General features: G+C 40.0%; 2 protein-coding genes across 2 annotated transcripts; one reads left to right on the forward strand and one right to left on the reverse strand.

Annotated features, from left to right (window-relative positions):
• The first annotated feature begins 455 nt into the window (after positions 1–455).
• On the forward strand, positions 456–3,461 carry pdxp (pyridoxal (pyridoxine, vitamin B6) phosphatase). The gene is made up of 2 exons (XM_055039310.1): positions 456–1,282; positions 2,424–3,461. The coding sequence occupies exons 1-2, from the start codon at positions 685–687 to the stop codon at positions 2,768–2,770; spliced, it is 945 nt and encodes a 314-aa protein (XP_054895285.1). The 5' UTR covers positions 456–684; the 3' UTR covers positions 2,771–3,461.
• An 89-nt stretch (positions 3,462–3,550) lies between these two features.
• On the reverse strand, positions 3,551–8,066 carry mrps36 (mitochondrial ribosomal protein S36). Its single transcript, XM_055039316.1, has 6 exons — positions 7,973–8,066; positions 7,729–7,872; positions 7,436–7,527; positions 6,427–6,490; positions 5,413–5,606; positions 3,551–4,001 (listed from the first exon to the last, which is right to left on the reverse strand). The coding sequence occupies exons 3-6, from the start codon at positions 7,487–7,489 to the stop codon at positions 3,984–3,986; spliced, it is 330 nt and encodes a 109-aa protein (XP_054895291.1). The 5' UTR covers positions 7,490–7,527; positions 7,729–7,872; positions 7,973–8,066; the 3' UTR covers positions 3,551–3,983.
• Positions 8,067–10,696: the final 2,630 nt, after the last annotated feature.

Consider the following 10,696-nt stretch of genomic DNA (forward strand, 5'->3'; position numbering starts at 1 on the left):
AAGAAGAGCTGCTTGAACTTTTCAGCTCATATTGTTATGCATCTGCTGTCCTGTATCAATAATATTCACTAAAAACAAAACAGTGAGGAATAAAATAGGGAAAATAATGCTAGTTAGGAATGTTGCTTTTAGTTTAAGTAGTATTTCTTTCATTCATTTTTATTTCTATTGTTAGAAATAACAATAGAAATAACGTTTTTATTCACCTGTCTAAAATGTATCATTATTGTCACTGTACCTTTAACGCAAATTAATGTTTTACTTTATGTCACATCTTACTGTCGGAACGTAAGTAAGATTTAATATGTGAAGTTTGAAGAGCATATTACATTTTTAAATGTCTACTTGTTATTTATTGTCATTATTTATTTTTCACATCCTTCATATGAAGCCATTTAACTTTCCAAGGATTTGGCCTTCTGACACATTCAACTGTGATTGGCTGCGGCGCTGCGTTTTGATTGGTCGATCTGGACAAGCGAGCGTGGCTGGACGTCAATGTTTATGTAGCTCCTCTGTCGGGTTTGTGCAACAGCATCAAGGTCTCCGCAATGTGATTTCCTGACGCTGATTTGTCGTCTTGTCCGGTTTAAGCTCGCCGTTCTCCGTCCCGTTATGTCGCAGCCTCTGGCATGGGGCCCCACTAGCCGGTGAAAGACGGAAGAGACGGAGGAAACCGCCGGAATGGCAGGCGCCTTTGGCTTCAAAGGCTGCCAGAAAATTCGCGGTGCGCAGATCAGGGTTCTGCTCGAAGCGAAGGACTTCTTCCTCTTCGACTGCGACGGGGTCATCTGGCACGGAGAGAATGCGATCACGGGAGCCGCCAAGGTGGTGAACGCGCTGATCCGCCGCGGGAAAAACGTGGTGTTCGTCACCAACAACAGCACCAGGCCGCGGGAGAATTACGTGAACAAGTTCACGCGCCTGGGCTTCACCGACGTGATGCTGGAGCAGATCTTCAGCTCCTCCTACTGCTCGGCCCTCTACCTGAGGGACGTGGTGAAGGTCCGCGGCCAGGTGTTCGTCATCGGCTGCGAGGGGCTCCGCAGGGAGCTGCTGGAGGCGGGGATCCCCTGCGTGGAGGAGGCGGACGACCCGGACGCCACCATCTACAACTGCGCCCTGGCTCCGGACGTGAAAGCGGTTCTGGTGGGACACGACGACAAACTGACTTTTCTCAAACTCGCCAAAGCTTCGTGCTACCTGAGGGACCCTGAGTGTCTGTTCCTGGCCACCGACAACGACCCGTGGCACCCACTGTCAGGTGGACGGATCCTGCCAGGTATGATGATGATGATGATGAAGCTTGACCCAGTTACAATCAGCTCGTTCAGGCGGACAGTTTAATATAATATCTTATCTCTGATCAAACCTAAAGCTTTGGAGTTGTGTGTGAGTCTTTCATTCATTCCACCTTTTGTTTGAAATACTACAAATGTTATTGTTGCTGTTCTCTGCTCATTGTTTTTCTGAAGTCTCATTTTCTCACATCCTTGTGAAGATGATGTTTCTGTTTCAATGCAGAAGAGAATATGAATGTGTGAATAGAACTTGAACTGACTACATAATCTCAGATGAGCATCATTGGAACTCACCTTTGCTCTGGAAACAATCAGGCTAGCTAATGATTCTATTGAGTTATTAACTGTTCTCGCAGCATCAAAGATCACCTGTGTTGAATATTTAGGGTCAAGAGAATGACCTTTGACCGTCATTTTCAAGTCTTAGTACAAATTCTCCTTTAGTTTTAGTTCTGGACATCCCTTCCCATGCAGATGCTTCAATCTTCACCTTTCCATTGAGATTCATCTGTATGCTGCTGGAAGGTGAATTATTTGAATTCCTTTCTTAGGAAGGAACCCAGTTCCTCCCTTATTATTATTATCGTCACAGTTCTGATTACAGATACTCTCAGTGAGTGCCTGTCCCAACCTAAAGTCTTTCATAGCTTTTAAAAGTTTTGCTCCCAGGATTGCCCAGTATTTACAAAAATTAGTCCAAACCCCTCTTTAATGACTGCTGTCCAAATGGAAATTATGGCACTCATTTTAATTTATCATGCAATTGATTTATTGCTTAATGTGACAGGCTTACATTTTTTTACCCAATGATAGCCATAAATCTCAGATGCAGCATGATGCTGCCACCTCAGGAATAGTGCGTTCCAGTTGACATGCAGTGTTAATTTACTATCAGTGTTTTGGTTGTGAGTCAAAAGTCCAATTGTATCTGGCATTTACTATTTAAATTACACAGATTAACTTTATGAATTACTTGACTTTATATGTGAATTTCTTGCAGTTTTTTTGATGCATCAATGTAAATACAAATGCATAAGACACATTTAACATCAGTGATATGATGTAAGTCTATGTCATAACACTTAGAGCCTCTTTCTGTTCTTGATGTTTTGCTCTCTGTAGGTTCTGGTTCCCTCACTGCCGCCCTGGAAGTGGCGTCGGGCCGTAAAGCGACTGTGATCGGCAAGCCGAGCCGCTTCATGTTCGAGTGCATCTCCAGCCAGTTCAGCGGCGTGGATCCCGCCCAGTGCCTGATGGTCGGGGACCGATTGGAGACCGATATGCTGTTCGGGTCCAACTGCGGCCTGGACACCATGCTCACCCTCACCGGCGTGTCTCAGATCGAGGAGGCCCAGGAATACAGAAGCAGTGACCTGACCACCAACCACAGCTACGTGCCTGACTACGTGGTGGACACCATCGCCGACTTCCTCCCAGCTTTTGAAGAAATAGAAGAGCAGAACGATTGACGAACGAGTTCGTCGGCAGCACAGATCGCTTTTGCGACATTACGAGTGCAGTGTTGAGTCTCACGTTTGCACAAAAATGTTCCAGTTCATGGGAGGAAGGGGAAGGGGGGAAAAAAGCGCTGCTTGTATCAAAAGCAACGCACATCTCGGACGAATATCTGAAAATATTAACCTGTGCATTCCTCAGTGTTTCTTCTAGTGTTGTGGTCATTTGTGACTGAATGTTTCATTGTTGCTGTGTTTAATGGATATACTGCATTTTGTTAATCGAGTCCATTGGTAGTATTTGATATTAGGGTTTTGAACATTCAAAGTTATTTTTGTAAAACCATGAATTAGTCTTAATTCATGTGTTTAGGAGCTGGTATTGTTTCGTGAATGCAGAATAATTTCCTCTGATCTGTGGCTGAGTGACACTTCGAGGTGAAACTTGCAGCTCTGGCAGAACATAAAGTGGAGACTGTAGGCGGAGTGTCTTCTCACCTGTCATGTCTGTACTTCATTGTGCCAACATTTATCTGGGTAATGAACAACAATGGACTGACTCTATTTTGGAGAACATTAACGGTGGCCAGTGTTAAGCACTGACATGGGAATATTAGTGTTGTGAATGTTTTTACCATTTAAAGCATGCCAGCAATGGTATCAACAATAAAATATCTGAGGAGCAAATTAAACATTGTTAATCTGATCCACAGCAGTTGCCTCTTTTTTCAACTAATGCTTCGAATATTTCTCGGATGCCCTTGTTGTTGAAAAAAAAAAATTTCATAAACCAAATCATTATAATCAATTTAATCCAGTCGCTCACAACAAAACAGTTTCAAGAATTTTAATAACCACTTTTTTGACATTTTCCCTGCTTTAAAATAAAACCAGACGTCATTATATTTTGTTGACTTGCATTTGAGGATAGTTACAGTTCATGTGTAACTCCATCAAATTTAAATGATCATTTAAAACCAAGCTGTCTCCACTGCTGTCATGGTTGAATTTTATTGAAGGAAAGAAAAATTATGGCTTTTTTTGTGCATTACCATGAAACCATCCTTCAGTGTGAACTCAACGTACATTGCAATTATTTAAAATAAACATTATGTACATTGCAACAGCATTTATGTCATATCTTCTGAATCTCACAGCATGAGGGTTGTGCTGATGAGGAGAAGAAGGATTCATCTTCCTTTGGCTGCAGAGAATGAATCGTTTCGGATCACTCTGGTCCACCGCGCTGAGGCAAAGAGAAATTACAATTCAGTGTTTAAAAAGAAGAAAAACGGCACCTAATATCCAATCGTTTCGTTAAGCACATAGTCTTTCTCACACCTCAAAAACAGTCACACCAAGTATTTTTGATCTAGTTTCTTAGTACACCTAAAATAAGACAATTAACTGTTCAGAAAGATAGAGGAGCTTTTTAAAGCCCATAATTCCTTAATATTCATAAAAAGGTGCTTGTTCCACTGGCATATCAATTCCTGTACAACATGGAAAAATGTGTTATAAGTGAAATAATTCACCTGTAGAACTAGTACTTTTAAAAAAAATCAACATTAAGGCATTATTTACTTAAGACAACCTCCAATATCTTGCTGTTACCAAAAATGCTTGGTAAGATTTTGTGTTTTTGCAGTGCAGGGCTGCAGGGGAGCTGAGGACAGGGTACCAGACTTCACTGCAGGGCCAACACAAACATCCAAGCACACATACTGTCAAATTTAAATGTGCTAAATAATTAAACATACACTGAATTACCAAGTGTACTATGGTATTTGCTTTTACACACACATGGACTGTAATTACATCCTAGGACACTCTGTGCACACTGACGCCACACTAAAGTTTTTAACACCCTGACTTTTTGCTGCAGAACTGCCATTTTTTTCTCCATTGCTTCCATAATAACTAATAATAACTTTAATAACTTTTGGTTGTGGAATATTTAGCAGAGAAGAAATTATTTCACAGGAAGGATCCCACCATGGTAGGAAGTCACTGAGCTCCAGAGAGCGATCCAGTCTTTCCCAAATGTTTGTAGAAGCACCTCTGGCCAAGAAAGCACCAGAGGGGTATGAAATTTTTAATTCAAACTGAATTAAATAGTTTGATAGAATGGATATATACTTTTGGCATTATAGTGTGAATGTTTTTGGACTATGGTTGGAAGCTAGAGTAAGCAGGAAGACTTATGGTCCAAGTACTCAACACAATTTTTACCTCTCATTTTTGGCCATGCTAGCTCAAAGCTATTACATTGTCACTAGTTTATTTCCTCATACTGTATTTTCCAATGAATGAGAGGTTTCTGCACCTCCACTGACCACTCGAGGATGAACCACCAACAATATTTCATCCACTTGTTAGCATGAGATGATGCAGGAGAGACTGATTTCTGCTCACTGCAACCAGTCTGTGTGAAATTTGGAGGTGTGTGCGCATTTCCCCAGCTGGTAACCCCATCTACTGGGAGTGTGCTGCATTACCTCCTTGGACACAATAACATTCACGTGATATCTATGAATGTACAAACTTAAAGAAAAGCTTTTCTACTTCTGGTCTAAAAGCACACAAATAAAATTATTAAACCAATTAAGTAATAAAAATAATTGGCCATACTTCTAAGGTTAGGTTGCACCTCTCACCTGGATGTATTCCATTTCATCCAGAGATAACGGTCTCCTGCGGTACCTGGCGGGCAGCTGCTGAACAGAGGCCAGTGAGTCCGGCGTTCCCAGGGTGGGAGTCAAAGGTGTTTGAGGTCTGGGCGACGTTGAGGCTGAACTGGGGGCATTGTGTTGTGGAACGTTAAGACCGAGCAGTTTCAATGCCTCTTGGGCTAAAACAAACAATGATGAAAGACACTCAGAGTACAGCAGCAAATCATCATTTCATTTAATGCTACAGTAAATGACTATACTGAGCTTGCATAATACTGAGCATGTAGAATTATCAGGAAATATTTCATCAGAACCAAATACAAGTGTATCTGGAGTTATGTCTGTTTTGTTTTGTTTTTTTTAAGTTGAGTGTGCCGAAGGTCAAGATTGTGACAACTGGATCAGCCTTTTATCAGAGAAGGTGCGGTTAAACAAAGAACTAAACATTTTACTGTAGATTTTGCTCGAGATAATAGTTTAGCGTCTGAAGTCAAGGACAGGTGACCTGAAGGAAAGGAAGCCTCTTCCCAACAACTTTAGAGCTGGTTCTATGTAATTTTGACACAACTAGACCTTCTTCATTTGTCTGAACTTCACAGCCAAAATGACTCCTTAGTGTTACAAATCTGTTCTTAAAGTACGTATGACATCTGGTGTTGGTGAGCATCTTCTGCAGTGCTGGATTTTGTTTGCATCTGCTCCTATGCTGAAACTTTTTCAAAGAAAGCCACAAATAGAAATCTGTTTTTGTTGTCACATGAATTTTCATATCCTTTCACATTCTCTCTTTATCTGCATAAATAGAAAACGTCATGCAAAACTATCCTTAATTTTAACAGCTGCAGGAAAGTAAAAGTGTTTTCTCCAGCATCTGACAAAAACTCATTCTACTCAAATAAATCAGATCTGTTTTTAATCAGTAAAGACATAAGCTTTTGGCACATACTTTGTTGGTTGATTCTGTTTAAACCTCACACATTTTTTTATAAACAGACTTACCATTGGGCCTTGGTATATCCTGTCTGTTTGGGAACTTGATCAAAGGAGCATGTGGCCGAATAGCCTAAGCAAAAACACACATAACAACCCTAATCATTTATTTCTTAAAAAAAAAACATAAAAAAGGTACAGCATTTTGATGGCTTCTTTTAGTACCAAGCTAAAAGAAGGCAGGGCTAAAAATTTAAATAAAGATATTTCTTCCGTTTTGCTAGCTGTTTTTGATGCATAAATTCAAACGAAGTATATCATTAAATGAATTGGTTTTAAAAGCTAAAATAATGATAAATTTCATCCCTTTTTCCCCATTCATGTGTGTTATGGCACTGCGAAAAAGCAATAACTACGACAGCAAACAAAATAAGCCAGAAAAAGCTTGATGGATACATCTGTAATTGATATTATGCTGAAGTTTGGAATATTAAATGTCTAATACAATTGTCCAAAAACAGAAAAACACAGATAAGGAGTCATTCCATAAGGAATCAATCATTCCAGTCAGTAATATGCGTTAAGATTTTCTCAAGGGAACATTTGTTAAAATGTAAGACAGTGTGCCTTCCACACCAGGCAGTCCCCAGTTTTGTGAGAAAAATAGTCTACTTACTGTACTATAAACCTGCAACCACTTCAAGTTAATCAATATACACTTTAAAAACACAGACAGTAACGAGAGCCTAATTATCTTGGTTGTCTTGAATCAAATAAAGCAAATAGAATCAGTTTTTTAGGTTTTGCAGATGTTTTTGCTAAGAAAATAGTCAAGTGACCTGAAACACATTTTAACTACTAGAAACATTTTGTTGCAGCAGAGCAAAACACAGGACACGACTGCTTGTTGTTCGGTTTAACAAGGACATCAACAAGGGTACGAGAGGCATTTCAGCCAACAGCCCTCACTAAAATGAGTCAAAAACATCCCGAATTCATTTTTGTACTTTAACTATATAATAAAATGCCAACAAACAAACGAGGGGTAGAACGATTCAAATTTCTTCAGCAACTTTACCTGAATTGCTCTAGCGGAGGGAGCTGCCATTTTGGAGCTGACTTTGCTCCCCATGATGACCTCAAGGTTTACTTCCGGATGAAAAACGTCTCCTGTAGCAACAAAAGCCCACCACAAGAGGGCACTGTTGTTATTGCCGAAAAACGTACTTTTTGAATAAAACGAGTCGTCTATCATTTATTCAAAGCAAAGAATATATGAAGATTAAGGAGGCAATGATGCGGGACGGCTGCTTGTCAGAAATGATCACATTTTAACCAGATACCTTAAATAAACGTTCGCTACATTTGTACCGTTTAGATAGCCGTTGTTGCCAGGGGCTGTCCTGCCTGGTCAAATAGCCACCCCATAATAATGCAGCCTTCAAATTATGGAGGAATATCCCAGACTACCGTCATCCAGAATGAGGTGAAACAGGACAAGCTTCAGTAAGGCCACTAAGATTTACAAAAAAAAAAAGAATACTGAGTCTGTTTATTATGTTAAACGTTAAGACAAGCTCACTGTACGAGAAAGCTATCTTTAATTTCAACCTACCTTTGGAGGAAAGATGACGTTGTCATATGACCAGGATCTATCCTATCAGTAGTAAGGACCATATCAGAGATCCTTTATAGGACAAGATGCATCACTGAATCATTCGTTTAGTGCGCCAGCTCTATCGCTCTCTCTCTCTCTCTCTCTCTCTCTCTCTTTAAGAATTTCAACGTTTGAAAAGTTTTATGAAATTGTACATTGTTGATCAGATTCCTGTCCTGTATCCCAACTGAAGAAAATGTAACAGTTCAACATTTTGTAGAAAGTATCTTAATTTGGCATGCAGTTTATCATTCCAGATGCAGAAATAACATATTTTTTGGTAAAAGACAAACTAACTCAATGCCTCCCCTTTTTAACTGAATGAGAGCATTGTCAATGCGTTTTTGCATCTAGTTAGAGCCTGATTAATTCTGGTTCTCCATGTTTTCTGTGCACTTCTCTGCTGACTTGTGGTTTTCTGTTTGTTTGATTTTTTTTTTTTTTTTTTGACATACAGTTTGTCCTATTTCAGTCACAAATAACGTTTTATATTGGGGTTTAATGTGATAAGCAAAGCAGTACATTGTGATCAAAATACAAATCTTATAAGAATGATGTATATTTGATGGAGGAAGTTATAGATTTAAATCTGGACTTTGACCCATTATGTATTGAGTCAAACTATTCTCTTGTAACTCCAGCTGTTTGTTCTTGGTGCTGTTGAAAGGTGATCTTTTCAGGATTCAGCTGAAAAGATCACTGCTCTGCAGGTCATTTCCCACAGCATAAAGCTGCCACTGTCATGTTTTATCACGTGGACGGTGTGTTTAGTGTAATGTTTAGTGATACATTTTCCTTTGCTGAAAGTGTTTTACATCATGGTTCATTCTAAATTTTCAATTTGAATGTTATAGCAAAAGAATTGGGATATTTAATGACTTTCTGTTGTGAAGAGGTTTTATTCATATTAAATGATGTTCCTTTATGTGTCATATAAATGTAATGTTTTTTGAATCACAGTCAAGGTGTTTTTCTGTGCAGCTGGAAACGGTGTACAAACTAATGAACCAAGATATGTCTACTGAAGTAAGTTTCCAGGGTTGCTGAACTTCCCCAGACAGTTATTTGGGAACTCGCTGTTTTTCCCGTGGCCTTCCCTGCATGGAGACAGAGTGTTTAGTTTTCACCTCCCGTAAACATTACAGTGAATGAGCGTACAAGGTTTCGTATGTTTTCCTTTGTTTCTTTTGTTTGGTCTTCGAAGATTGAGTCTCCGCCTCGGTAGTAGAGAGAGATGAATAAAGTAACTATGCAACTCTGGGTTCCTCAGAGCGGATCCTAATTTGTGCCTAATGCAGTATATTTCTTGCTCTCCGTCTGCAGACGTATTAAAGATTGTTTTTGCTCCCTAACTTTTGTCTGGATCTCAGTCTCTGAATTGTGCACTTCACAATTTGGTGCATTGGCCGGGAACCTTCGCTGGTTCATCCAAGTCGGTGGACCTCAGGAGAGGGCTGATCACCAAACCTTCAAACTGGTTTTCCTCCAAACCGCTGGCAGGTCTGTCTGAGAAAAAGAGGACTCTTCTGGTGCTCCACCGGGTTGGATCAGCCACGACAGGATAAAAACAGAGCTGAGAGGGGCTGCAAAACATCTTAAGGTTTGTAGGTCTATTTATTTAGACTGAGTTGTAGGTCTGTCAATTTTAGACCGAGTCCTGTAGGTCTGTCGATTCAGACTGAGTTCCCCTAGGTCTATTAATTTAGACTGATTTCTGTAGGTCTATTAATTTAGACTGAGTTTGTAGGTCTATTAATTTAGACTGAGTTGTAGGTCTATCAAATTAGACTGAGTTGTAGGTCTATCAAATTAGACTGAGAATTGAAGTCAACGTTTCAAATAAACGTTTTAAATTGTAAGAGGTTTGTAAAATTAGAGAATGGGACTTTTCTTCTAAAGAGCCTAGTGATGGATTTAGTAATTATGTTCCTCTTGGGCCGATTGTAGAAGAGATGATTAGAAAACATGGGGAATCATGTGTTCAGTATTTGCCACAATGGCATCTTAAATTTGGATTTCCTAAACATGGGTCATTTGAACCCGAGCATTTGATGGAATTGGAAGAAAAATTAGTGCTACAGAAACAACAGCTGCTGAAACAAAAAAAAAAAAAAAAGAAACAAAAAAAAAAATCTCACTTGACCATTTACAAATAATGTATGCACACACGGACACACTTAGAGTTTGGAAACAGGAATCACAAAACAAACAAGAGCAGAAAAATGAGAAAGCTAATGATTGTTTTTCTCTCTTCCTAACATGTAAACCTGCTGCGATGAGCTTGCTTCCAGCGGCACCAACAGGTCCACCTGGCATCGCTAGACGCTATCCAGCTCTTCCTCCTTACCAACCATCAGCCTCACTGAGGAAAGACTTTTTTTTTGGACATTGATGACCATTATCCCTACGGCCCGAAGACTGAGGAGGAAGACACTATGCCTCCCCTGGAGAGGGAAGAAGAAAAGACTGTTTTTACTGCAGTTGCTGAGAACACCTGGATGAGAAAGAAACAGCAAGAAACTCTACAACACCAGCCTAAGCCTTCACCAGGTGCTTCGACTGATCTTCAGTGTCCCATGTATGGACCGTGAGGTTGAAGAGACCCAACTACACAATTCTGCCAACTCACCATGCTTCATCAGGCTGCTCTGAACATCCACAGCCACAGTAAGGACAGTATGG

The sequence above is a fragment of the Poeciliopsis prolifica genome, unplaced genomic scaffold (assembly GCF_027474105.1).
Source record: "Poeciliopsis prolifica strain line A6 unplaced genomic scaffold, Auburn_PproV2 SCAFFOLD014, whole genome shotgun sequence".
NCBI classification, from domain to species: Eukaryota; Metazoa; Chordata; class Actinopteri; order Cyprinodontiformes; family Poeciliidae; genus Poeciliopsis; species Poeciliopsis prolifica.